The sequence below is a fragment of the Vulpes vulpes genome, chromosome 10, assembly GCF_048418805.1.
Source record: "Vulpes vulpes isolate BD-2025 chromosome 10, VulVul3, whole genome shotgun sequence".
Taxonomy (NCBI): domain Eukaryota; kingdom Metazoa; phylum Chordata; class Mammalia; order Carnivora; family Canidae; genus Vulpes; species Vulpes vulpes.
This window is the reverse complement of record NC_132789.1, coordinates 56,295,571-56,323,254: the sequence shown is the minus strand read 5'-3', so window position 1 is coordinate 56,323,254 and position 27,684 is coordinate 56,295,571. Positions and strand designations below refer to the sequence as shown.

Here is a 27,684-nt window from a genome sequence, read left to right as displayed (position 1 = left end):
CCAGAGACCCTCCTTGATCTTCACCCCCCCCCCTTGCCTCCCGAGACACCATGGCAACTGCCACCTGAAAGAAGCCAGGCTGAAATAATCTAATAAGACCAGAGATTGTTGGCCGAGGCTTTCTTAGTTAGTCAATTTTTGCAAAGGGTACTTTTCTCTTGCTCTTTATTGTGTTACTCCCCGAAAGCTAGCAAGACCAAGCACATGTGGTAGTATATAGTTATGGGAACTATGATTTGTTATAGATATTTACTTATAGGTCTTGACATTTTGTTTACTTTTAAGTCATCCCCTGGGTCTACAGCCAGAAAGAGAGGTCTGTAACAGAGGCAGAAATCAGTGGATGGCAACAAGTGTCACTGTAACCAAAAAATAAGTGATGCCAATGAGGCATTGGTGGAGGAAGGTTCAACCTGCCGTTTATCAGCTATTTATGAACTAGGCCTCAGTTTCCTCATTTGCAAAATGCTGTGTTCTGCATGTCTAAGGTGATAATTATATAATGCTTTCTCTACCAAGTTATTTCAAGGGTTGGGGCGCCTAGGTGGCGCAGTCGGTTAAAAGCAGATTCTTGGTTTCAGCTCAGGTTGTTATATCAGGGTCATAGGTTCAAACTGCACCCACTCACCTGCTCCCCAGTTTCCACCCGCTCACCTAGAGCTCCTTGCTCAGTAGGCTTCTCTCTCCCTCCTCCCCTCCCCATAGGTTGCACATGTGCACTCTCTCTAATTTTTTAAGTTATTTTAAGGGTTAAATGAGATTATGTATTCAAAGGGCGTGGCACACAGAATGCACCTAAACCATGATCCTTGCTATCAACAGAAATGTTATGTGCCATTCAGGGCGCCTGGGTGGTTCAGTTGGTTAAGTGTCCAACTCTTGATCTCAGCTCAGGTCTGATTTCTGGGTCATGAGTTCAAGCCCCAGATTGGGCTCCAGGCTGGGCATGGAGCCTACTTAAGGAAAAAAAAATAGGGGCACCAGGGTGGCACAGTCAATTAAGTAGCCCACTCTCGGTTTCCGCTCACATCCTGATCTCAGGGTTGTAGGATGGAGCCCTGCACTGGGCTCCACGCTCAGCATGGAGTCTGCTTAAGATTCTCTCTCCCTCTCCCTCTGCCCATCCCTGCCTCTAAAACAAATAAATAAATCTTTTTTTAAAATTGTTTTTGTTTAAAGATTTTATTTATTTATTCATGAGAGACACACAGAGAGAGGCAGAGACACAGGCAGAGGGAGAAGCAGGCTCCATGCAGGGAGCCTGACGTGGGACTCTATCCTGGGACCCCGGGATCACACCCTGAGCCGAAGGCAGATGCTCAACCGCTGAGCCAGGGTCCCTAAATAAATCTTTTAAAAAAGAAAAAAAAAGTTCCTTTCCAGATTCTGAGTTTAGTTCTCTTGCAATTAAAAATCAAATTCTTCATAGGATTCTAATTCTTTGGAAGGTAGAGGATCTGCCTCCACAACACCTGCTCTTCTACAAACTAGAAAAAAGGAGGACCGCTAAGAGCAGTATATTGTCCTGAGAAAAGAGGCCTTGAATAAAATGCCAAAAAATTTGCTAGACCCCCACGTGACTATAGTTGTATTTTTAGGACAAAAGCCACTATAAGTTTAGAAACACTTTCAAATTACTTAAAAGTGTATTAATCCCGACAACATAAGCAAACATTTGGCCAACAGGAGTCCATTCGTCTGAGAGGCGTGTTATCCATCCCGCCGCAGGCTGGGCTCCCTTCTCATGGACGTGGGTTTCCCGCAACAACACCGCAGTTCCCCAGGAATCTAGAGCCCAGGCTTTAGAAACCACCAGTCAAGCACAAATGTCGCAAGCTTGACTCTGCAAAAGAATCATTTAAGAGTTCATTTAAAACTCAGAGATTTGGGTTGAGAAGACAGGGATAGAGACCAGGAATGCGAAGTCTCTGTAACTGGCCATGGAGGACAGTGAGTCCGGGGGCGTGTGCGGCTCTAGGAATTAGCCGCCCCGACTAGCCCCTTCGGTCTCTTCCAGGGACCTCATTCCAATCACCTTTCCTTTGTTCCTCACAGTTTGGGGCCGCTGCTTCTCCCCCCATCCCTACCCCACCCCCCACTCCTTTACAAGAGAAGGATTTATTTGCTTCTAGAACTAGGGCTTCTTTAACTGGAGTGTGGCGCTGACATCACAAAACAATGTGTAGGAAGACCTCTGAGAGTCCAACAGAATGACTGGCTCTCTCTAAAGAGCAGCAACACTTCTTTTCTTTTTGAGAACTTAATTTTGACACTAAAAATACCTTCACGTCCATTTTAACCAATTCAGAAGCAACCTGTGCTCACAGATGAAGGTCACGGAGATCACACTCAGGTGGTCTGGCTTGAAAATTGGCTCAGTGATGTGCACGCCTCAATAGTACTTGAAGTTCTTCCTGAAGGGAGAGAAAGTTATCGGGCTGATTGCCAACAGAAAAGCCAACATAGAAAATGTTGCTAAAATTAGGAAATAGCATAAGAGGGAACCACAAAGCCAGAAGAGAGAGCCTATCTTCACTTCCAGCTTGCCCCGCCCAGAGTAGGGCCCTAGAGCCTCCCAGGCTCCCACACAGGGCAAGGAACGGGGTAGGGTGCCAGGAGAAGTCCCTTTTTCCTGTCCCTTATTATCTTCAGTGCCCTTGAGTGCCTCTTCCATTTCTCAGGAATGTAAGCGCTTAGTTTACAAGGTCAAAAGACCAGGGAACATTTTCCAAAAATTAAACCATCATTTGAAGAATGAGAAGTGTTGTTTTAATATTCTCATCTGCTATGAAGTCCGTGCCTCTCTCTCATCTCTCTCTCCTCCTTTCATTTTCTCGCTCTTTCTTTCCCTCCCTCTCTCTCCTTCCCCTCCCCTCTCTACTTCACCACACACAGAAACCCCTTTTCAAAGGGGCTTTTTTCCAACTCAGTGAAGTAAAGTCTTTGCCCCTTTGTGGGGAAGGCTCATTAACATTCCCACAGCAGCATCTCTTCAAGGATTTTACTTTTGTAACTCTGTGGGGAGGTCAAGAGGCCACAGTGGAGAGGTAAAAGGAAAAAAAATGGTAAATGGGGGAGGGCGGAAGAAAAGAGAGGAGGGGAAAGAGCCCTTCCTTTCACAATAAGGCTGGCAAGAAGGGGGGGGGGGAATAGGAAAAGACAAGACAGGACGCAGGAAGGACGGGGATCTTGGACTCCCCAGTCTGCCCTTGCAAGTGGACCCCTGAGAAAAGCGGAAAGTTGTATTCTCTCTCTCTCTCTCTCATTTCTTTGCCTCAAAAAGGGAGTAAATGATGGGAACAGTGGCCTGAGAGAGATAGGACCCAGTCTACTCCACTGAGAAATTAGGAGCCCCTGGCCCCAGGGTGCCCATTTCCCCCCCAACGGCCGGCCCCAGGGAGCTGCACCTGTCCAGTACCGGGAAGTCCACGGGATGAGCTGGACAATGTCCAGTTGCTCCAGGGGTGGGACCCAAGAGAGCCTGCGGGGTCCTGACCCCGAAGGCCGGGACACATACTGGGGATTTGGTGAGCTGCAGGGCGGAGGTCAGAGTGCTTCCCAAAGCCCTGCAGATGTGGGCACCTGCCTTGTCTGTCACCGCCGCCATCGGTTGTCAGCTCTCCTTAGTACTGTCACACCAGCCAGGACCTGGGTCCCGCTGGGACCCAAGGAGCTTCCACTTTGCACCGAGCGCTGTGAGTGGGCTTCGTCTTAACTCTCCCTGCCCAGAACCCCGGGAGGGAGAAGGGGGCCCACTTCCCTAGCTGCTGGGTCCCGGCTGCGGCTCCCCTGAGCCCGGAGGGTGGGAGGCCCCTCAGTCGGGGGCCCAGGGCTCCCATCAGGCGGGGGCTCCGGGACACCTGGCCGTCCTGCGGGCGCTGGGAGCCCCGGGGCCTGGGGGGCCGCCACCAGAAGTCGGAGCAGTGCGTGAATGACCCTGGAGGCCGGGCTGGGGGCCGGGGGCCTGTTGGAGGGCCGCATGTGACCCGCACAGGGGAACTCTTCCCACGGGTCCCCCACAGTGTCCTCAGCCCGGCGGGGACTTGCTGCCAGAGCCACCAGTGCCCCAGGCGGCCTTGCACTAGAAAGTTCCGAGGGGGCTTTGCGAGAGTCCGAGGCCGGGAGGCCTCCCCCGCCTCCAGCCGGAAGCATCCTCGAGGCCTCTCCGTCCTGCCCGGGCAGAGGGCCGCCCCTCTCTGCCCCGGGAGCCGCGCGGGCGTGGGGAGCCGGCAGCCCCCGGCTCCAGCTGTGTTCACGGAGGCTCCTTAGGCGCAGTCACTTTGGCTTCCCGCCAGCAGCCAGGTGGCCCCGCGCGAGGGCCCAGGGGGTGAAGTTAGCAGCCTGCTGGGGGGGGGCACCTGCTGGGGGGCACCTTCCGGGGGAGGGCACCTGCCAGGGGAGGGCACCTGAGGGGGGGGAACCTGCTGGGGGGCACCTGCCGGGGGAGGGAACCTGCCAGAGGAGGGCACCTGCGGGGGGAGGGCACCTGCGGGGAGGGGGGACCTGCTGGGGGGCACCTGCGGGGGCACCTGCGGGGGGCTTCGGGCCCGCCCCCGCCGCCGGCCGCGCATCCCCGCAGAGGTCACTTGGCCCCCCGCGAGCCGTCAGCTTCTCGGTGCAGAGGATCCCCCACCGGCAGGAGCGAGCTCCGGGGTCGCGATGCGCAGCACGTCCTGGACGCGGGGGCATCCTGCGAGCGCCGGGCGCCGCGTCCGTGGGCGAGGTCTCCGTGTCCCGCCCGCCTCCCGCGTGCGCACCTCCCACGGCGCGGGCGTCTCGGCCTGCTGGGGGCGGCGGGGGGCTCCGGGCCAGCGCACGGCCCCTCGGCGGGGGGGAACCCACGGCCCCGCGGGGGCGGGGGCGGGGGGGGCGAGGCCCGGCCGGCGGGGAGGCCCGGCCCGCAGCGACGAGAGGGTTAAGTCCTCCCCTCCGCCGTACAAAAGAAAAGAGTGTGCGGAAAGATTAGGATTTTTGCTTTTACAATGGGAGCCGCAGAAGCGTAGGGAAGAAGCTGGAGAAAAAAAAGGGGGCGTCTCCCCTTTAAAGACTTGCGGAGGTTGAGAGAGAAAGGGAGAGCGCGAGTCGGGCGCGAGAGCGGCGAGCGCGGGCCGTCGGCCGTCGGTCCGCGGGCGGGAGGAGCGCTCGGCCCGGGACCAGCACCCGCACCGCGGGCGGCCGCGGGCAGCCGCGGGCAGGACTCGGGGCCCCCCACGCCGCCCGGAATGTCGCGCCGAAAGCAGCGGAAGCCCCAACAGTTAATCTCGGACCGCGAAGGTCCCAGCGCGCCGGAGAGCGGTGGGTGCCTGGGGTGCGGGAGCCCCGGGGCCCAGCCCGCGCGGGTCAGGGCGGGGCGCGCGGGGGCCCAGGGGCGCGGGGGGCCCGGGGGGGCGGGGGTCAGGGCGGAGGCGCGGGGGGCGCAGGTCAGGGCGAGGGCGCAGGGGGCGCGGGGGATCCAGGGGGCGCCGGGGGGCGCGGGGGACCCAGGGGGCACGGGGGACCCAGGGGGACCCAGGGGGCACGGGAGACCCAGGGAGACCCAGGGGGCGCGGGGGACCCAGGGGGCGCGGGGAGCCGCGGGTCTGGCCGGGGGGCACGGGGACGCGGGTCAGGGCGGGGGCGCAGGGGGCACTGGGACGCGGGGGTCCGGCCGGGGGGTGGGCGCGGGGGGCGCGGGCGGGCAGGTGTCGGACGCCGGGCGTCGGAAGGCGCGGACCTGTGCCGGGGAGAAGCCCCGCTTGGCTTTTCTCAGGGCTGATTCTGTGTGTTTTCCTTGTTTTTCTCCGGGTGAAATGAGTTTTCAAACTGGCTGCGCCTCCCCACCCAGGAGCGCTGTCCCCGACCCCCCCCCCCCCAGGCTCGCCAGCCTTTGTGCGGTTGCTAAGTAACCTGCTCAGACCTGGAGGCCGGCTCTCCGGGGTGGGATTGCCCCCCTCTTCTTTCTGGAGAGTTGGGTTGCAGGAGAATGAATTGGATAAACGTGGAGGTTCCCCTGAGGGAGAAGAGAAAAAACTTTCTCATTGTTGGGCTCCGCTGGGAAGGGACGGAGCTCCCAGAGGGACAGGGCTAATGTCGGTCAGAGGCCGCCGGTTGGGGTGTGGGTCCGGGTCACCTGGGGTAGAGACTCGGGAGCCGGGCTGGATGAGGGGCTTAGGTTTGTGCTTCAAGGGAAGCCAAGTTTAAAAAAAAAAAAAAAAAAAAAAAGTAGGAGTTAACATACTTCATCTGTTTTCAAAGTATTCAAAGTAACAGATTTCCGGGAGTCCCTGGCTGGCTCAGTCTGAAGAGCATGCAACTCTTGCTCCTGAGGTCATGGGTTCGAGTCCCACGTTGGGTGTAGACATTACAAAAAGACAATTAAACTTCAAATAAATTAACAGATTTTCTTTATAGGGGGAAAGTTTGATGTATTCTTCTAACAGTCCAGTAAGAGGCAGGTAGTGGAGCAACTAGGGTGTGGAAAAGTGATGTTGCCCAAAGTCTCAGAAACAGAGGCATTGTCTGACCCAAACCTACGTGTCCTGATGCTCAGGACTGGTGGTGCTCACCCTACTATATTGGGAGTTTCCGACCTTGCTTAATTGTGGATCTGGGCCAGAGTCTGGTGTCTATGACTTTGCGAGTGTGCAGGTAATTCCTAGGATCGGACTCTCTACCCTTATGCTGTGAAAGTCTGGAAGCGCTGCCTCAGGGATGGACTATTTAGCAGTCGACTTACTGGACGGCGTGGTGCAGAACTAAGAACAAAGGTTCTGAAGCCAGACTTTCAGGACTCCAACCCCGGCTCCAGCACTTGGTTAGCTGCACGGCCTTGGTTTCCTTGGCCTCCGCGCCTGTTTCCTCATCTGCAAAACACTAGCTACCTCACTGGGTTATCATGAGAATCTGAATGAGTTAATACGTGGAAAGCACTTGGAAACTTGGAAAAATAAATAGCACAAGTAAGTGCTCAGTATAGGTGATATAGTCGTCCCTGGCAGAAATAAGTACCTAATACTGCGTGACTATTATTCTTATATGTGAGGACAGTGGCACTTCCTGCAAGGGCTGAAATATGACCAAAGTTCAGGAATCTCTTGGCGAACTTCAGTATTTCTCCAGGAGATCCGTGCCGTGGAAAGCTCTAGGATAATGTATTTCTTCTAGGGACTAAAACTAAGTTATGGATTACATTTACCTCTCCACCTGTTGTTTAAAAAAAAAAAAATCAGTACTCCATTTGCTATGGAACAGCCTTAACAGATACACCGTGTTTTGGTTAGAACACATTCTCAAGTCACTGCCTTGCTGGGATCCCACTGTGCTCATATTTAGAGGCTCGTGGTGGTGGCATCCTTCCCTCCTGGGACACATTCGCCCTCCTTAATGCTGCTGCAGGCCGGATGTTTCTTCCTCCCGCTCTACAGGAGACTTCCCTTAGAGCCTCAGAGTTGCCTGGCAGTCCTGCTCCCCTGCTGGCTGGATTGTGGAACAATGCCCCCCCTCGCCTCCCTGCCCCCCAAAAGACAATCTCTCCTCTCCTCTCCCCACACCTCCCGAGTCTGCTCACCTGCTCCCCATACCACCGTTGATGAAGAAACTGTGAGGGAGTCACAAGAAATCTTTCACCACTGCCCTGAGTGGATTTGTAGGCCTCTTGAGCTGCAGCTCCTACTTGGGGCCTTGAATGCTCCAGGGCATGGGGATGCTGCTACCGAGTCATACCCACAGAAACAGTGCGGGCTCCAATCCAATGGCAGCCACAAATTTCAGCTGGGACTTTGCCTTTGAGGCATAAAAGTCAGAAAAATAAGTGTAAGGAGCAAGAAGGCAGTAGTAACCTCTTAAGGCCTGCCTTCAAGCTGGAGGGTTTTCTTTCTTTCTTTTTTTTTCTTTTTTAAGATTTTATTTATGTATTCATGAGAGACACCAAGATGGAGAGAGAGAGAGAGAGAGAGAGAGAGAGAGAGAGAGAGAGAAGCAGAGACACAGGCAGAGGGAGAAGCAGGCTCCATGTCTGATGCGGGACTCGATCCCTGGACCCCGGGGTCACACTCTGAGCCAAAGTCAGACACTCAACCCCTGAGCTACCCAGGTGTCCTTTTGCTTTTCTATTGGTAGAGTTCCTAGGTGCTTCTGTGATCTCCAGACTCCTGACTTTTCCAGAAGACATTTTCTTGTTCTCCACGGGTCCAAATTAGGCAGGGGGACTGTATGTCCGTCCTTTGGTGTCCCTGTGAAACCATGGGCATCCTTATGAACATCAGCAGCCGTGTATTTAACAGGCCAGGGTGCCACCAAGGTTTTCAGGAGTCTTTGCTTTCTTTCAAGCAATGTTTACTATATGTGACAAGCAAATGCTGAGCCTTTGTTGCACATTGTAAAAGCCTCATCTCTGCAGTGACCTAAGACGTCACCAAGAAACAGTCTGAAAAACCTGTTTTCTAGCCCTGTCTTTGTTCAGCTTCCCTGACCAGAACACCAAAAACCTAACAGAATAGTGATGAGAAGGAGATAGTCTATTTACTTAAAAACTCTGGAGAGAGAAAAAAAATTTCTATCTCCCCTACAGAGTCTAGAAATCTGGATTAGAGAACATAAGGGATGTGAATAGGGAAAATGTAAACTAGTACATCTGGGAAATAAAGGAAATGATCAGAAACCCAGATATTTAGTGAGAAGGAGAAACCAGGACAACAGCCAAACAGATCTAGAGGGAGAAATGGAAGTTGGCAGACATCAAGAGCAGCAAAAGGAGAAGGAAGGCAAAAAAGAGTTTTAAGGGCTCTGTTCTCTTTATATCTAGAAGGAGAGAGCATAATCCCTCAGGGTATCGAGCCCAAGCCTTGTAGCCCTAGGTACCCCTAGATGAAAAAGAAAATATCTCTGGGTAGATAGAAAGTAACTCGGGTGGGGTGCAGTATCCAGCACTGCATCAGGAAGCAGAAAGCTTGATTTTTAACCCAGCTTGTACCTTGAAGCTATGTGACTTTGAGTGAGCCCATTCTTCTCCCAAGCCTTCATTGTTGGCCTTTATTTTTTATTTTTCATGATTTTATCTATTTATTTGAGAGAGAGAGAGAGAGAGCTTGAGCACGCATGAGTCGGGGGAGAGGCAGAGGGGGAAAGAGTAGCAGGCTCCTTGCTGAACGGGGAGCCCATGTGGGGCTCCGTCCCAGGAGCCCGAGATCATGACCTGAGCCAAAGTCAAACACTCAACCGACTGAGCCACCTAGGTGCCCCAGCTTTTGGCTTTTAAATAATAGCCCTCCTCGCTAATTTGGGGGAAGCAATTACTATGCTAGGCCTGTATATGTTTCCTCTTATTTATTCCTCCCAACTCCACTATTATTACCTCCATCAAAATATTTTTTGAGTGTGTGGTAAAATGTACATAACGAAATTTACCATTATAAGCATCTTTAAGCATATAACTCAGTGACATGAAGTATATTCAGTGTTATGCAACCTTTACCACCATCCATTTCCAGAATTCTCTCATCCTGCGAAACTGAAACCCATGCCCATTACACAGGAACACCGCGTACCCTTGTCTCTGCAGCCCCCAGCAGTCACCATTCTGTCTTCTGTCACTATGAATTCCCCAACTCTAGGGACCTCATATAAAGGAATCATACACGATTTGTCCTTTTGTGTCTGGCTTGTTTCACTTAGCATGTTTTCAAGGCTCCTCTGTGTCATTGCATATATAAGAATTTCATTCTTGGGGCAGCCCGGGTGGCTCAGCGGTTTAGCGCTGCCTTCAGGCCAGGGTGTGATCTTGGAGAACCGCGATGGAGTCCCATGTGGGGCTCCCTGCATGGAGCCTGCTTCTCCCTCTGCCCCCCCCCAAAGAAAAGAAAGAAAAAAAGAATTTCATTCTCTTTTGAAGCTATACCCCTATATATTTTTTTAAGATTTTAAAATTTATTTATTCATGAGAGACACAGAGAGAGAGAGGCAGAGACCCAGGCAGAGGGAGAAGGAGGCTTCCTGCAGGGAGCCCAATGCAGGACTCGATCCCAGGACCCCGGGGTCACGCCCTGGGCCAAAGGCAGCCGCTCAACCACCTTTGATGTCAGAAAAATGTCTCTTAAAAAACCCTTTTTGGTGTTTGATCGAAGATATTCCTGTTCTGGAAACAAATGTATTTTTCTCTCTTAGCACCCCATGTACACATGCACCTGCCTGTTTGCCTGCAGTGTTGCATAGGCCATGGGTGTGTCACTAGGTGTGGGTGGCAAAGGAGTCTGTATGTCTTTAGGAGGAGCAACGAAGAAAAGAGACATTCTCCCCTAGAACTAGTCTGTAGCAACAGTAGCAGCAATTACGGAATCGATAATTATGGCAACTATTAGTGTTGGGCCAACTCTAACAGTAAGTTTAGGCAGGTGCTTACTTAGTGTGCTTTGTTTCTTTAATGGCTGGACAATGCTCAAACTCTGAGTAGAACAAAGCCTTTATCTTAAAATTAGAAATGTGGCTCAAGATGCACGTACGTATCCATGGGGCACCTGGGTGGCTCAGCGGTTGAGCATCTGCCTTTGGCTCAGGGCGTGACCCCAGGGTACCGGGATGGAGTCCCCTGAGGAGCCTGCTTCTCCCTCTGCCTGTGTCTCTACCTCTCTCTGTATGTCTCTCATGAACAATTAAATAAAATCTTTTTTTAAAAAATGCACGTACCCTGGGGAAAGCAATACAGTCACTTAAATTAACAGTCAGGTCTAAGTCATATCATAGTCTGGCCAACCATCTCTCTTTTCCTGTCCTGCCTTCCGCTCCCTTGCAATGTATTCAATAAACTTCTATCTCCTAAGAGATATTTCTGGGGTACCTGGGTGGCTCAGTCGGTTAAGCGTCTGCCTTCCGCTGGGTCATGATCCTAGAGACCCGGGATCAAGCCCTGTATCCGGCTCGAGCTCAGCAGGGGAGTCTGCTTCTCCTTCTCCCTCTGCCCCCTACTCGTGAGTGCTCTTTCTCACTCACTTCCTCTCTCAAATAACTAAATAAAATCTTTAAAAAAAAAAAAAAAAAGAAAAGAAAATTCCATACATGGAAGCTGGATATGAGAGAGCTGACCTATGGCCGTGGGCAGAGGAGAGAGGGAGCTGACAGCAAGATCTGGCATTGAGCAGCTGGTTTTGCCACCATCCTAGTTTTGGCCAGGTTGAGGGCAGGTAGGATTTGCGAGCAGCAGGGTGGAAGGTTTGCTGGGAAGAGCAGGTGCCTGAAAGGTACTGTGGGTCTCATCCTGGGCCGGATATTGGGATCACCTAAGGAATTTTATAAGCATGATACCTGGATGCCCCCCTCAGGGATTCTAACGTCATTGATCTGGGGCATGGTCGGGGACTTTTAAAAGCTCTGCCAGTAAATTTAATGGGTAGCTGGGTTTGAGAAGAGCTTGTTCAACTCTACCCTCCTGCTGTGAGCTCTCCAGCTATTTTCCCCTTTGTTCTCCCTAGCGATTCTCTCCCAAGTCTAGAGCAGCAGTTTAGAGAGCTACCTGGTTTCCTTTTCCCTTGTCAGGTCAGCTCTTTATAAATATTTTTTTAAAGATTTTATTTATTTTTTCCTTAGAGGCAGAAGCAGAAGCAGGCTGCCCGCTGAGCAGGGAGCCCGATGCGGGACTGGATCCAGGCTCTTAGGATCATGACCTGAGCCAAAGGCAGACGCCTAGCCTACTGAGCCACCCAGGTGCAGGGCTCTTTATAAACTCACACAAGCATGTACAGGTCCTAGTCCCCGCATCCATCCCAGACTTTGTGTGTGACCCGGGAGAGCTTACCTCGCTTTATCTGCTATCTAGGGACACCATTCCCAGCTTAGTTTATTCCTGTGTTTATGACTTCACTCGTGTCTGCCTAAGAATCCTGCCCCCCTTTTCAGGATGGGCAGTGAGTGCAAAGTGCTGAGAAAGAGAGGGTTCCTCTTACAGGTGGCTGTTGATCCGGCACCTTTCAGCAGGAACTAAATTTACCTTAAAGAAGAGCACAGATCGAATTACACAGCAGAAAGCAAGTTTCATTAGAGAGCAAGAAAGGGGACAGTGTTTCCCAGGAGAAGATGAAAAGAAAAGGATTTCTTTTCTTGTCAGAAGACTTGACAAAACAGCAACTTGATATCAAATGTTCAATGCTAATTAACAAATGCTGGGTAGAGAGCCTCCATCTGATTCCCTCTCCCTTACTGAGGCCAGAGAGCAAATGGCAGGTAGGAGCTAGCTACACAGGGCCCTTTCTCCAGCCATAGAGAAGCCCTACGGTGTTGATGCGCTTGCGAAAGCCTTGGACAGGAGTCAAAATTCCGAATGTGCGCTTCACTGAGATATGGTGTGAACTTGGAAAAGTCACTTCACCTCTCCAAGCTTCAATTTCCACATGTGTGAAAATAAACAGCACTGCAGTAACCCGTGACTCTCCATAAACGAAATGCACTCCCCTCTCTGTCCCTGTAAGGGTCAGACCTGAGAGCACAGAGCTCACCTGTTTGAGAGCCATCATTCATACTGTGAAGATCCTTGCCAATATCCGAGGTTTCCAACCCTAATTCCGTAAAAGGTTTTCATTTCTTTAAAGATGGTGAAATTCCCATGGAACCGTGAAGTGGGTGCTGCCAACATTAGGTTGTTGCATCTCCATCCAAAAAAAGGCTCCTTGTTGTTGGCAAATGCCAATGATACCCTCAGAAATTAGTAAGGCCAACAAGCAGCATGAAAAACTGGTCTGATTTTAGTATATGTGTATTTCAGGTTACTTGGACCGTTTTGCCATTGACAGTGTAAATTCTCTCACCCATAATATGTTCATATTCACGTGACTTGTCAAGATTTTTTCAAGTTTTTGTCACCACAATATTCATCTGAGAAAGATAACGCAGCTGCAACACTGCCACTTTGCAAAAACGGGAATGGTTGCATCACTGACCCCTGGACCTCCGTTTACCAGCCAGGCCAGGATAGAACTGGGGTTAGCACAAGGTAGGTTTGCTGAGGCTCAGGCAGTCCACAAAACTAAGTGACTTGGGGTCGCTTCCTTTTTTTTTTTTTTTACTTGGGGTCGCTTCCTGCAAGTGAGATAAACTCCTGTAGGAAATGGGAAACCCTATGAAGACACATTTCAAGGTAGAAAGGGAATGAAGAGTCTCTGGTCTACTGAGACCCCTCACTCCTACCGCCGTCTCTGCAGGGGAGCCGCGGCTCAGGCCTTTCCAGGCCTTCCAAGCAGACCCGAGGCCGCCGGTAGCTCCCCCTGCATTTTCCCCATTGTTTCAGGAATTCCCCTCCCCCCAGGTTAGAGCTAGGTGGGCCTCCGTAGGCCCCTGCAGGCCGGCGTCTTCCCAACCGCTAGAGCCCGCGGTAGGGACAGCGTGCGGCGGGTGGCCGCGGAGGGGCGGTGGAGGAGGCGGGCGGGCAGGGAAGGGAGGAGCCGGCTCCCCGAGTGGGCACGCAGCCCATAAATCAGGTGTGAGCGGGGCGGGGATGAGCCGGGGGGGGGGGGGGGGGTAACTTGCGTCCGGCTCTTCTGGGGCAGCAGGGGCGGGGCTAGGGGGGCTCCGCGTTCCGCAGAGAGGGGCCCTGGAAGGACCTCCTCGGAAATTCCTTCTTGCAGCCCCCCACCCTGGGAAGCGTCCTTCGTGGAGAGGGATGGGGGGAGGGTGGGGATGAAGGTGGCGAGGCCTGGACAAAAGTCGGGGTGCTTGGGGGTGCGCGCTGCGCTGAGCGATGGAGGGGCCGCGCTGCCCGGCCCGCGAGGGCCCTCAGACCCCCCTCTCTGGGTCCACATTTCCCAGGCTCAGCGGATCCTTTATCCGGAGAGAACTAAGAAGCCAGGCGCTTTGCTCAACCGAGCAGCGCCGTGTGCCCCCCTGTGCCCCCCTGAGCCGGAGGGGGCGGGGGCAGGTCTGGGCAGAGGCCTCTAGGGGAGGGGCCCGCGGGGGGGCGGACCCCCACCACGCCCCGCAGGCACCTGTCACGGAGCCCCCGGGAAGCCGCGGCCCCCGCGCCCTCCCCGCGCTCGCGCTCCCGCTCCCGCCGCCCCGGCAGCTCCGCCCCCCTCTCCCCTCCGCGGCGCCCTCGCTCCGGCTCCGCCCCTCGGCGCTCCCCTCCCCCTCCCTCCCCTGCGTTCCCCTCCCCTCCCCCGCGCTCCCCGCCCCGCCGCCGCCGCCGCCGCCGCCGCCGCCGCCGCGGCTCTCCGTCTCCGCAGTCTGGGCCCCGGGTGCGGAGGCTGCCGCAGCCCCGGCGGCCAGCGCCGCCTCCCGCAACCCCGATACCCATTGTCTCCCCCTCCACCCGGCCCCCCACCCCCCCGCAGCCATGGCGCACGAAACCGGGAGGAGCTCTCGCCTCGGGGGGCCCTGCGGGGAGCCGGCGGAGCCCGGAGGTGCGGTAGGGCCCTGCCCCGGGGGGCGGCTTTCGCGGCGGGGTGGGGGAAATGCTGGATTCTGTGCCCAGGTCCCCGTCCGCGCGCCCGCGGTGCCCGGGGTGGGGGCGGGGGCGGGGGGCGGCCGGGGCGGGCAGGAGCCGGGCAGGAGCCGCAGCGCGCCCGCCCCTCCCCCACCCGCCCCACGCGGGGCTGTTCCGCGTGCGCCCGGTGGAGCGCGAGCCGGCGTCCCGCGCGGCCTGATGGCGAGCCACCCTCCCCCCCCCGGGCCGGGGGCCAGTCGGAGCTCCCGCACGCCCGCCGCGCCCGCGCCACCCACGCTCTCTTGTCTCCTCCCAGGCGACGCCAGCGAGGACGACCACCCCCAGGTCTGCGCCAAGTGCTGCGCGCAGTTCACCGACCCAGCCGAATTCCTCGCGCACCAGAATGCGTGTTCTACCGAGCCCCCTGTCATGGTGATAATCGGGGGCCAGGAGAACCCCAGCAGCTCCGCGACGTCTTCCGAGCCCCGGGCGGAGGGTCGGAGGAGCCCCCAGGTCATGGAGGCCGAGCACAGCACCCCGCCGGCCCCCGGGGGCGCCGCGCCCGCGGACCCCAGCTGGGGCCCGGAGCGGAGAGTGGAGGAGCCCGCGGGCCACTTCCTGGTCGCCGCCACCGGCACGGGCGCGGGGGGCGGCGGGGGCCTGATCTTGGCCAGTCCCAAGCTGGGAGCGACCCCGCTGCCTCCCGAATCCGCCCCCGCGCCGCCGCCGCCGCCGCCGCCGCCGCCGCCACCGCCCCCCCCGGGGGTGGGCAGCGGCCACCTGAACATCCCGCTGATCCTGGAGGAGCTGCGGGTGCTGCAGCAGCGCCAGATCCACCAGATGCAGATGACGGAGCAGATCTGCCGCCAGGTGCTGCTGCTCGGCTCCCTGGGCCAGGCCGCGGGCACGCCCGCCAGCCCCTCCGAGCTGCCCGGGACGGGGCCCGCCGCCTCCGCGAAGCCCCTGCTGCCCCTCTTCAGCCCCATCAAGCCCGTGCAAAGCGGCAAGACGCTGGCGCCGTCCTCGTCGTCGTCGTCGTCGTCCTCGGGGGCCGAAGCGCCCAAGCAGGCGTTCTTCCATCTGTACCACCCGCTGGGGGCGCAGCCCGCTTTCCCCGCCGGGGGCGCCGGGCGGAGCCACAAGCCGGCCGCCGCCGCCTCCGCAGCCCTGCCCGGCAGCGCGGAGCCGCTGATGGCCTCGCCGCACCTGGCGTTCCCCGGCGCCACGGGGCTGCTGGCGGCGCAGTGCCTGGGCGCGGCTCGGGGCCTCGAGGCCGCCGCCTCCCCGGGGCTCCTGAAGCCAAAGAACGGAAGCGGTGAGCTGGGCTACGGGGAAGTGATGGGCCCCCTGGAGAAGCCCGGCGGCCGGCACAAATGCCGCTTCTGTGCCAAAGTGTTCGGTAGTGACAGTGCGCTGCAGATCCATCTGCGTTCCCACACAGGTGAGCGGCCCTATAAGTGTAATGTCTGTGGCAACCGCTTTACCACGCGCGGCAACCTCAAGGTGCACTTCCACCGGCATCGCGAGAAGTACCCGCACGTGCAGATGAACCCGCACCCGGTGCCCGAGCACCTGGACTACGTCCTGACCAGCAGCGGCCTGCCCTACGGTATGTCGGTGCCGCCGGAGAAGGCCGAGGAGGAGGTGGCCGCGGCGGCCGGCGGCGGGGAGCGCAAGCCCCTGGCGGCCTCCAGCGCAGCGCTCAGCGCCACCGAGAGCCTCACGCTGCTGTCCACCGGGGCGGGCGCGGCCGCCGCCCCCGCGCTCCCCGCCTTCAACAAGTTCGTGCTCATGAAGGCGGTCGAGCCGAAGAGCAAGGCCGACGAAAACACGCCCCCGGGGGCCGAGGGCTCAGGCGCGGCCGGGGTGGCGGAGGGGGGCCCGGCGGCCCGTCTGCAGCTGAGCAAGCTGGTGACCTCGCTGCCCAGCTGGGCGCTGCTGACCAGCCACTTCAAGTCCGCAGGCGGCTTTCCCTTCCCCTACGTGCTGGAGCCCCTGGGGGCCTCGCCGTCTGAGACGTCCAAGCTGCAGCAGCTGGTGGAGAAGATCGACCGGCAGGGGGCCGGCGCCGCGGCATCCGCGACCTCGGGGGCGCCCCCCGCCTCGGGGCCCGCGGCCTCGGCGGCCGCCTCGGGCCCCAACCAGTGCGTCATCTGCCTGAGGGTGCTGAGCTGCCCGCGCGCGCTGCGCCTGCACTACGGGCAGCACGGGGGCGAGCGGCCCTTCAAGTGCAAGGTGTGCGGCCGGGCCTTCTCCACGCGGGGCAACCTGCGCGCGCACTTCGTGGGCCACAAGGCCAGCCCGGCCGCCCGCGCCCAGAACTCCTGCCCCATCTGCCAGAAGAAGTTCACCAACGCCGTGAGCCTGCAGCAGCACGTCCGCATGCACCTGGGAGGCCAGATCCCCAACGGGGCCGCCGCCCCGGACCAGGGCGCCGAGCTACCCGCCGTCCCCGGGCCCGGCCCCGGCCCGCAGCCGCCGTCCCAGCAGCCGTCCCCCGAGGAGGAGCTGTCGGAGGACGAGGACGACGACGAGGACGACGACGAGGACGGGACTGACGAAGACTCCCTGGCGGGGAGAGGCTCGGAGAGCGGCGGCGAGAAGGCCATCTCGGTGCGCGGGGACTCGGAGGAGGCCTCCGGGGCCGAGGAGGACGTGGGGGCCACCGCGGCGGCGGGGGCGGCGGGGCAGGCCGGGCAGGACGGGCCGCGGCCGGAGGTCGACGAGCAGGGGGCGCAGCAGCCTTGCCTGGCCGCCCCGCCGCCGCCCGAGCGCCCCGAGGAGACGCTGTCCCCGGAGCAGGGAGGCGCGGCCTCGGCCCTGGGCGCGCAGGAGCCGGAGCGGGGCGAGGCGGAGGCGGCGGCGGCGGCCCGGGAGGGGCCCCGGGAGGGGGAAGGCGGCGGCGGCGCCCCCGGGGAGGAGCTGGGCGCCCCGGAGGCGCGGAGGAAGGAGGCAGGCGAAGGCAGTGGCCGGAAGGCGTGCGAGCTGTGCGCGCAGACCTCCCTGGAGGAGCCGCAGAAGGCCCACCCCGGGGAAGGGCCGCTCTTCACTTGTGTTTTCTGCAGGCAGAGCTTTCTCGAGCGGGCCATCCTCAAGAAGCACATGCTGCTGGCTCACCACCAGGTACAACCCTTTGCCCCCCACGGCCCTCAGAATATTGCTGCTCTTTCCCTGGTCCCAGGCTGCTCACCTTCCGTCACCTCCCCGGGGCTCTCCCCCTTTCCCCGAAAAGATGACCCCACGATCCCGTGAGCCTGCTTTTCCGCACCGGCTGCCCCTGGACGCAGGAAGCAGAAGCCAAGAGCTCTGTAGGAGGACCTCCGAGACGGATGCGCCCCCCGCCCCCCCGTTTGTCTTTTTCTCTGAGTCCTTCCGTGGTGATACATCCCTAGTGACTCTTCTTTAGTCCCCGAGCTTGGAAATAGTTGTGCTCGCAGGGGATGGCCGCCTGGTGAACTTTTCTTCCCTCTTCACTCGTTGTACCTGAGGAAAATAGACTCTCTCTACAGCTTTCAGCTTCCCAAGGGGAACCCTCTCCACCTTCCCTGGGGTGACCCTCCTCCCCTCTCCTTTCTTCCTCTCCCTTTCCCTTTGGCAGGTGCACCTGAGCACCCACATTTGGAATTGCAGCCCAGCCCGAAGGGGCGGCAGCTGTCTCTGGAGGGCCCAGTGCCACTCCTTTCTGGTGACCAGGTCAACCTGCAGGACTTCCTGTCCCAGGACGTTCCTGCCCAACTGGTGAGGGTAGGTCCTCTATCTTTCTGGAACCAGTACACAGCTTTCCTGTCAAGTGACCTGCCCACCAAGCCCCGGAGTTCCAGCTCCACCTCCACTACCACTTTAGGCCTGGCACCACCCGTGCTCTTTGGCCCGGGAACTGTGGCTGGGCATGTGCCTCCAGCAATGGCATCCAGAGAGGCCAAGGAGAAGAGAGCCCCCTTCTTCCTATTTCGGTCTCCTGTATATAAGGCAGTGCCTGGGAAGCCCATCATAGAAGAGAAGTAGCAGACTGTACACTACTTTCTTTTCCCTGCTCCAAAAGGTGCCAGCAATGAAGACGCGACAGTATCTGCATCTGGTGTCTCGGCCCTAAGGGAAAGGGAGAAATGAGGGGCATACGGGACAGTCTTCCCAGTAAACTCCCGTTCAGGCCAAGGTGTTGGCTGGTTAATACGCCAAGACACCTTCAGCTTCTCCTGTCCCTTCATCATGGCCTCTCAAAGTTAGGAAACAAGCAGGTGTCTTGCCAACAGAGCTTCCCCAGGGTATTTAGGGAAATGTGAAGTTCATACCTTTAAGAAGCGTTATTGGTGAGGGTCGTTGAAGGAGTAGTGATGGAGAGCTGAAGAGTGTTGCAAAAGCAGAGGGCTTGCTGGGAACCTATGAGACTAAGAAAGGGGCATGATGTGAGGGAGGGGATCTCGAATTCTTGACTGGATGAGTCTCATGAATGTTCTTTTGGACTATTAGTGACTTAGTGTGCAACAGTGCGCCACAGGTCATAGGGGATTTCCTAGCACTAGTGTGCTTCTAGTTTTAGATAACTCCCTCCTTTAATTCCCTGGCCCCTTGGATTTTCCTCATCTTCCTTTCTCAAGGCCTATTTCCTCCCCATTTTGCCTGTCTATGGACCAGGGCTTATGTCTTTGCCACTGTCTGGTTCTTAGAGTCCCAGACTTTGGGAGATGAGCTCTAGGTGGTGTGCTCCCTGCCTCTCCGTCTTGTAATGAGATGTAGTATTTACTCTTAACATAGGATCATTTGGAACAGGAGTTCTGAGGGGGAGAGAGTGAGAATTCTGCTACTGACTGACTTGAATGATGGTTTCTCCTCCAAAGGTATAGGCTCCAGAGCTTCCTAACATAGTAAAATGTGAAGAGCAGACAAGGGAGATAATAGTGTCTTTCCATGTTCATTAAAAGTGTTTTAACCAAATATTTGTGTATTTTTCCTTATTTCATGACTAACTAGCCAGCTGGGGTGTGATATGGGCCTCCCCTAACATTGAGATTCCCTTCCCACCTACATCTCATGCCAAAGCTGAACATATGGTGTTAAAATATTTAATTTATTCAGCCTTGTCCTAAAACAAACTCCAGTGAATGTAATTTCCCCTTGAAAATGGAGTTTATGTTCTCAAAAAGTAAAGGATTTGTCCGTTGTGTGCAGTCGTTGTCTAGATTTTTTTCTATCCCTAGAACTTTCCACCACCAGGCTTTTGTGGGTTGCTTTTTGCTTTGTCTGGAGGTTGGAAGCTGTTTCCCTATTTCCTGAATCCCAGGCTAGCCTACCTGACATCAGTTAACCTGCAGAACCAAGATGAATAAATCTCTATGATCCTTGAGATCTGAGGTTATAAACAGGAAAAAAAAGTAACTCAACATTAATAATTTCTACCAATGGGATCATTTAAAGGAAAATTCTTAACAGTGGAAGTACGTGGGGTGTCAAACGAAACATATACATTTTTTTTACCTTGTCTCCACAACACAGTGAGGTTTAGATTTGACTCTAAGATCTTGGTTTTTTAGAGAACATTCCCCTGATTGATTGATTGATTGATCTGCATTTGTAAGATCATCGTATCACTGAATCTTAGTGCTGAAAGGATGAGGCTGGTAAAATGATTTGCCCAAGCCACTCAGCCAATTACTGGCAGACTTGGATTAAGAATCCCAGTTTAGTACTACCACCAGTGATCAGGGGTGGTGCTTGCTTCCTGCTACATCCCGTGAGACTCCTGATGTGAGGCTGGCTGGAAGACAGGAGGAGGTGAGGAAGCCCATACTTGACTCCATTCAAGGTAAATAACCAATGTTTGATTCTAGCTGTCCCCACCAGAGTAGTGACAGGTCCCCTTTAAAAGGTCCTGGTGAGCTTTGCGCAGGGGTAGTATCCTAGCCAATGAGGTTTATCTGAGGTGCAATTATTGCTAATTAAAAGGTCCTGGTGAACAGGAATACATGGCAATCTTGTGAAGTCAACTGGGGAAGAAACAGCTTCTGCCTCTTTAATTCCTAGCAAAGCTTTGTAAATCTTTTTCTCCTTTCAGCCTATGGAAGGAGGTAGGTCACCAATCCTATTCCATTTACCTCCCCTACCCCCATTGGACATGAGTAATGCCATTTAACTAATTAAACTAGACTTGCCCTCTCTTTACATGCCAGTTCCCATTATGCTAACAGTTGTCTTAAGGCTTCAACTCGTGGATACTCTTTGGGCAAGTCAGCACTGCGCCTCACTCCCCGCATCCCTCCTTCATTGCTCTATTTTCCTTTCTGTCTCCTTTTTCTTCTGCGTTGATCTTTCTCTCTTTAAAGATTTTATTCATGAGAGACACACACACACAGAGGCAGAGACATAGGCAGCGGGAGAGGCAGGCTCCCTGCAAGGAGTCTGATGCAGGACTTGATTCCTGGACCTAGGGCTCCCTTCGTTGACCTCTCTTATCCCGCAGTTTTATTATTTTTTTCTTTTTTCTCTTCACCTTTAATTTATTCTGTGTCTTCTTGGAGCCTTTAGTTTCTTCTTTTTTTTTTTTTCCTTTAGTTTCTTCTTGTAGCTCCTCCAATCCCTACCCTCTGCCTCCCCGTTTCTAATTCTCCAATCACTTTTCAGTTGATCATCTTTTTGGAAGGCGATTTAACTCTAATTTGCTGGATTGAGAATCTAAATAAATCCAGTTTTCAAAACACTTTACATTAAATAGATACAGTGGATCCAATTCACATCAGATGGGTGCAGAGCATCACTATCATAAGGCAGCTTTGCTCATTCATTGAGTTGATTTCTGAGGATTTATTTTGTTTCAGACACCAAGTGTTGGGTGGGTCCAAAAGTAAGATACTTCTGCCCCTATGGGAGCTCAGCCTAGAATGAAGAAAAATGTAAACATTTTGATATGATATGTAAACAGTATGATAGATGCAAACAATGGCCTGCAGGTTCCCAGAGGGAAATAACTCATAATGCAAAGATGGAGAAGAGGGGAGGGGTGTACAATTCTCTTGAATTCAGCTTTTTGTTTTTAAGATTTTATTTATTTAAAAAAAAAGATTTTATTTATTCATTCATGAGAGACAGACAGATCAGAGACATAGGCAGAGGGAGAAGCAAGCTCCCTGTGGGGAGCCGGATGCGGGACTTGATCCTGGGATTCCAGGGTCACAGCCTGAGTCACAGGCAGACAGACGCTCAACCACTGAGCCATTCAGGCATCCCAAATTCAGCTTTCATAATAACCACCCTCAAATATATTAACAACCCATACAACAACCTAAGGACCAACGCAGTTGTCATTTAAGAACCTACATAAGATAGGCTAAGTCTTCTTTGGCAGATACAGAGATGTGCTGCTCTAGAGGTCCCCCCTCCCTTTTTTAAAAAAGATTTTATTTATTCATGAGACAGAGAGAGAGGCAGGCTCCATGCAGGGAGCCTGATGTGGGGCTCGGTCCAGGGACTCCGGGATCATGCCCTGGGCCGAAGGCAGGCCCTCAACTGCTGAGCCCCCCAGGTGCCCCCAGAGGTTCCCCTTTAAGGAAGAACTGGCTACCTAGCTGCAAGCAGCCTGGTTCACTGGCACCCTTCAGCCATTCCACTCTTCACCCCTCTGGCCAAAGACTAAGCAAGATGGTGAGTGGTGCCAGAGCTTAACCATTTCCATGGAACGTGGGGCTCCCATGAGCGTTTTTGCTCTAGAACTTGGGCTGTCAGGATTGTCAGGGCTGCCTCGGAGTCTGACAGTTCTTCCTGCCCCAAACTGCTTTCATTCCTTTTCCCTTTCATATGTGTTACTCCTCATTAAAACGTTTGAAATCCTAATCCTACCTCAGCACCGCTTCTCAGGGTTTTCAACCTGTATTACTCATGCAAAAGGCCCTGCTTCTATCGGCACATTTTCATCTTTCACAAGCTCTACTCCTGAGGCTCTGGTTGTCATCCCTGGGACCTGTCAGTAAACCAAGGAGTGTCTGTCTCCTGACCCACAAGACAGACTTCACTAGCATTACTCTTCAATTAGACCAACTCTGACCTTCCTTTTTTCTACTGTTTAACACTTTATTTGAGAGAGAGAGAGAGAGAGGAGAGAGAGAGCGAGAGCACGTGAGCACAAGTGGGAAGAGGAACAGAGGGTGAGGGAGACAAGCCAACTCCCCCCATCCCCCGCTGAGCAGGGAACCCAAAGCTGGGCTTAATCCCAGGATCCTGAGATCATGATGTAATCAAGAGCCAGGCGCTCAATTGACTGAGCCACCCAGGTGCCTCTTTCTTTCTTTCTTTCTTTCTTTCTTTCTTTCTTTCTTTCTTTCTTTCTTTCTTTCTTTCTTTTTCTTTCTTTCTTCCTTTTTTTTTGTTAAGATTTTAAAAATTCATCTCTATACCCAATGTGAGGCTTGAACTCATAACCCTGAAATCAAGAGTCATGTGATCTTTCAACTGAGGTAGCCAGGCACTCCACTAATGTTTAATAACAGATTGACTAACCTCACTGGACATTTTGCTTTTGATCATATAATAAAAATTGAGTAAGAAAAAAATTTTAAAAACCATTTGACTGGGGATCCCTGGGTAGCTCAGCAGTTTGGCACCTGTCCTCGGCTCAGGGCATGATCCTGGAGTCCCGGGATTGAGTTTCCATCAGGCTCCCTGCATGGAGCCTGCTTTCCCCTCTGCCTGTGTCTCTGCCTCTCTGTGTGTGTCTCATGAATAAGTAAATAAAATCTAAAAAAAAAACAAACAAACAAACAAAAACTTATTTGACTAAAGGACAAGTAAGAAGTATAGTAGTTGGTCAGGATTGTGGATGTTTCCCATTGTGTAACCCATTGATATGAAGCAAATCATCCCAAAACCTAGTATCTTAAACAATAATGTATTTGCCTGTGATTCCATGGACTGTTTCGGCAGGCCTCAGATCAGATGTCTTATCGGTGTTCCATGTAGTGAGGGGTGAGCTCACGTGGGCAGCTTTGATTTGGGCTGAAGGATCCAAGGTGGTTCATTCACTTCTGGCCCTAAAGCAGAGTGGCTGCAATGTTGAAGCCTCTTTCCTTATTGTCTTGCATCCTCTGAGCCCCTTTCCCTTTAAAGTGTTTCAATCTCTAGGCTCTCTCTCTCTTTCTCTCAGGATAAATGGACTTCTATGATGGCCCAGATCTCCAAGAAGGTAGAAGTAGAAGCTTCAGTCTGCAAGGCCTCTGAAGACCTAGGCTCTGAAATTCAAAGAATATTACTTATGCCACATGTTGTTGGCCAAATTAGTCAGAAGGCCTGCTTAGATTCAAGAGGAGAGGAAACATGCTTTACCTTGTTTTTTAATTTTTTTTAAACATTTTATTCTCCCTTTCCCTCTCTGCTCCACCTCCTGCTTGTGCTCTCTCTCTCAAATAAATAAATAAAATTATTTTAAAAGGGGGGGCACCTGGGTGCTGAGTCGGTTGAGTGTCTGCCTTCAGCTCAGGTCATGATCCCAGGGTCCTGGGATCGAGCCCCGTGTTGGGCTCCCTGCTCTGTGGGGAGCTTGCTTCTCCCTTTCCCTCTCTGCTCTGCTCCCTGCTTGTGCTCTCTCTCTCAAATAAATAACTAAAATTCTTTTTTTTTAATTAATTAATTTATTTTTTTAATGTTTTTTTTTTATTTTTATTTATTTATGATAGTCACAGAGAGAGAGAGAGAGAGGCAGAGACACAGGCAGAGGGAGAAGCAGGCTCCATGCACCAGGAACCCGATGTGGGACTCGATCCCGGGTCTCCAGGATCACACCCTGGGCCAAAGGCAGGCACCAAACCGCTGCGCCACCCAGGGATCCCCTAAAATTCTTTTAAAAAAATAAATAAGATTTTATTTATTTATTCATGAGAGACAGAGAGAGAGGCAGAGACACAGGCAGAGGGAGAAGCAGGCTCCATGCAGGGTGCCCGATGTGGGACTCGATCACGGGTCTCCAGGATTACATCCTGGGCTGAAGGCGGTGCCACCCGGGCTGCCCCCAAATATAAAAATCTTTAAAAAAATAAAGCCATGCATCTCAAGCAAACAAACAACAAAGTTACACATCCCAAAGGATGGTGTAATTTGGTAAGTTTTCTTGAGAAAACAAGATAGAAACGAATATTTTGATCACTATTAAATCTGCACAGTTCCTAGCACATAGTAGTCACTGAACAAATATTTGCTGAGTAAATGGATGAAACTGCCACATTCCAACATATATACATCCTTCTTCTCAATAGCGCCCCCCATATTCATCCCTTCCTTACGATTACTATCCATAATCAGCTTCTGAGTTAAAGGCCCTATAACCAAACACTAGGTAAAATAAGCTACTAATTGGTGTGCTTTGTTGGCTCTGTTGGTAAAGCATGTGACCCTTTACATAGGGTTGTGGGTTCAAATCCCACACTGGGCATAGAGCCCACTTAAAAAAGAAAGGCTATTATTTTCCCTGTCTCTAAACTCTCCTTCCTCCTTATCTCAATCCAACTAGAACACTAGATTAATCTTTAAAGAGCTGCCGACTCACAAACCCTAAAGTATTCCCTGCTGTATTCTGAATAAATTGCAATTTCTTTACTAAGAAGGTAAAGAAGGTACTAAGGTAACATGTACCCTTTGCCATCTGGCCTTGAATATGGAAACATGAATATCCTCCCAAATTTTCTAATATACTTCTCTTTGTTCTAGCAAACCAATCTGGATTGGCAGGACATACATCATGCTTTCCTTTTTGTTGTTGTTGTTGTTGTTGTTTTTAAAGATTTACTTATTTATTCATGAGAGACCCAGAGAGAAAGGCAGAGACAGAGGCAGAGGGAGAAGCAGGCTCCCTGCTGAGACCCAGATATGGGACTCCATCCTGGGACCCTAGGATCACACCCTGAGTCAAAGACAGATGCTTGGGCAGCCCCGGTGGCACAGTGGTTTAGCGCTGCCTGCAGCCAGGGGTGTGATCCTGGAGACATAGGATCGAGTCCCGCATCGGGCTCCCTGCAGGGAGCCTGCTTCTCCTTCTGCCTGCGTCTCTGCCTCTCTCTCTGTGTCTCTCATGAATAAATAAATAAAATCTTAAAAAAATAAATATATTAAAAAAAAAAAAAAAAAGACAGACGCTCAACCCCTGAGCCACCTAGGCACCCACATCATGCTTCCCTAACTCTATAGATTTTTGCTTTTTATCATGTCCTCAGCCTGGAATTCTCTCCAAAGCTTCAGCTATTGAAGCCCCATCTGTCATTTCAAGCCTGAGCCTTTTTTTTTTTTTTTAAAGTAGGCTCCATGCCCAATATGGGACTTGAACTCATGACCCCAAGATCAAGAATCACATGCTCTACCAAATGAACCAGCCAGGTGCCCCTCAAGACTTTCCGATGGCTTCCTGCATCAGCTGGCCTTGGATCCCACCTCTTCTTTGCAATCACATTTATTTTTTAGAGTTCACGCTCATGGTGCCATGTGCTGTAAAGATGGTTCAGTATTAATAAGCTGGATCGTAGCTTCTTCACCAGACCAAAAACTCTTTGAAAACAGGAACCAGGGGGATCCCTGGGTGGCGCAGCGGTTTAGCGCCTGCCTTTGGCCCAGGGCGCCATCCTGGAGACCCGGGATCGAATCCCACATCAGGCTCCCGGTGCATGGAGCCTGCTTCTCCCTCTGCCTGTGTCTCTGCCTCTCTCTCTCTCTCACTGTGTGCCTATCATAAATAAATAAAAATAAAAAAATAAAAATAAAAAAAAAAAAAGAAAAACAGGAACCAGGGGATCCCTGGGTGGCTCAGAGGTTTAGCGCCTGCCTTTGGCTCAAGGCGTGGTCCTGGAGTCCTGGGATTGAGTCCCATGTCGGGCTCCCTGCATGGAGCCTGCTTCTCCCTCTGCCTGTGTCTCTGCCTGTGTGTGTGTCTCTCATGAATAAATAAGTAAATTAAAAAAAAAAAAGAAAAGAAAACAGGAACCAGGCCTTTTCAAGCTATTCTTTCTGACACACTGTTTGGCATCACGTACAGTTGACCCCGGAACAATGCAGGGGTTAAGGGAGCCAATCCTTCCCCTGCCCTGTGCAGTCATAATTTGTAACTTTTGACTTCCCCCAAAATTACCTACTAATTGCATACTGAAGACTTACTGATAACACAAATAGTTAACACCTATTTTGTGTATGTATTATATACTGTACTCTTACAATAGAGTAAGCTAAAGGAAAGAAAATGTTATTAAAATCATAAAAAGATGGGACGCCTGAGTGGCCCAGCGGTTGAGCGTCTGCCTTTGGCCCAGGGCATGATCCTGGAGTCCCAGGATGGAATCCCACATAGGGCTCCCTACATGGAGCCTGCTTCTCCCTCTGCCTGTGTCTCTGCCTCTTTCTCTCTCTGTGTCTCTCATGAATAAATAAACAAAACCTTTTAAAAAATCATAAAGAAAATATAATTACAGAATTGTATTTATTGAGAAAAAAAATCCACATAGACGTGGGCCCCTGCAGTTCAAAGGCATGTCTTTAAGTTTATTAATGTTTAAGTTAATTAATTTTTAAGTTTATTATTAATGAGAAACACAAAGAGAGAGGCAGAGACACAGGCAGAGGGAAAAGCAGGCTCCCTGCAGGGAGCCCGATGCGGGACTCGATCCCTGGACCCCGCGGTCACACCCTGGGCCGAGGGCAGGCGCTAAACTGCTGAGCCACCCACCCGGACTGCCTTTTTCTTTTCTTTTTTTTTTTTTTTAAATAACGCATGTCATTCAAGGGCCAACTGTAGACATTTGACAAATCAGGGGCTCCCAAAGCTTGCATTCACAAGGCTCCATTAAAAACAACCAGGGCAACCACTGGCTCAGTGAGTGGAGGTGACTCTTGACCTCGGGGTTGGAGGTTTGAGCCCCACTCTGGGTGTAGAGATTGCTTAAAATAAAATCTTTGGAAAAAATAAAAACATAAAAAATAAAATATTTGGGCAGCCCGGGGGGCTCAGCGGTGGAGCGTCTGCCTTGGGCCCAGGGTGTGACCCCGGAGACCCAGCATCGAGTCCCGCGTCGGGCTTCCTGCATGGAGCCTGCTTCTCCCTCTGCCTGTGTCTCTGCCTCTCTCTGTGTGTCTCTCATGAATAAATAAGTAAAATCTTAAAAAAAAATACAATCTGAGAAAAATTAATGCAGATGTGTGCTGCCCGGGCTGCTTTACCGGAGCTGCCTGAAGGCCTCAGCCCCTCAGATGCAACATGGCCGCGCGCCTGTATAAGCAACATGGAGGCGCTGCCAGGCACGGACATGGCAACCACAGCTTCACGGCGCCCGGAAGACGCAGAGAGC

At 53.2% G+C, this 27,684-nt stretch overlaps 1 protein-coding gene, 1 long non-coding RNA gene and 1 pseudogene across 6 annotated transcripts; 2 read left to right on the top strand and 1 right to left on the bottom strand.

Annotated features, from left to right (window-relative positions):
- Window positions 1-1,163: 1,163 nt before the first annotated feature.
- LOC112914864 (uncharacterized) lies at window positions 1,164-5,775 on the bottom strand. Of its 2 annotated transcripts, XR_011994872.1 has the most exons (3): window positions 5,714-5,775; window positions 2,283-2,414; window positions 1,164-1,843 (listed from the first exon to the last, which is right to left on the bottom strand). It is a non-coding gene; the product is annotated as an uncharacterized lncRNA (long non-coding RNA). The 2 variants fall into 2 exon arrangements; XR_003233948.2 differs by lacking the exon at window positions 5,714-5,775 and having other exon boundaries at window positions 2,283-4,876.
- SALL2 (spalt like transcription factor 2) lies at window positions 5,076-19,315 on the top strand. 4 transcript variants are annotated; one of them, XM_072724408.1, is made up of 3 exons: window positions 5,218-5,295; window positions 12,728-12,955; window positions 14,697-19,315. In XM_072724408.1, the coding sequence occupies exons 2-3, from the start codon at window positions 12,886-12,888 to the stop codon at window positions 17,630-17,632; spliced, it is 3,006 nt and encodes a 1,001-aa protein (XP_072580509.1). In that variant the 5' UTR covers window positions 5,218-5,295; window positions 12,728-12,885; the 3' UTR covers window positions 17,633-19,315. The 4 variants fall into 4 exon arrangements, with proteins under 4 accessions (XP_072580508.1, XP_072580509.1, XP_072580507.1 ...); XM_072724406.1 differs by lacking the exons at window positions 5,218-5,295; window positions 12,728-12,955 and adding an exon at window positions 14,125-14,357 and having other exon boundaries at window positions 14,697-15,695; window positions 15,822-19,315; XM_072724407.1 differs by lacking the exon at window positions 12,728-12,955 and having other exon boundaries at window positions 5,076-5,295.
- Window positions 19,316-20,255: 940 nt separating this feature from the next.
- Window positions 20,256-20,323, top strand: LOC112915078 (U4 spliceosomal RNA; annotated as a pseudogene).
- The last annotated feature ends 7,361 nt before the right edge of the window (window positions 20,324-27,684 follow it).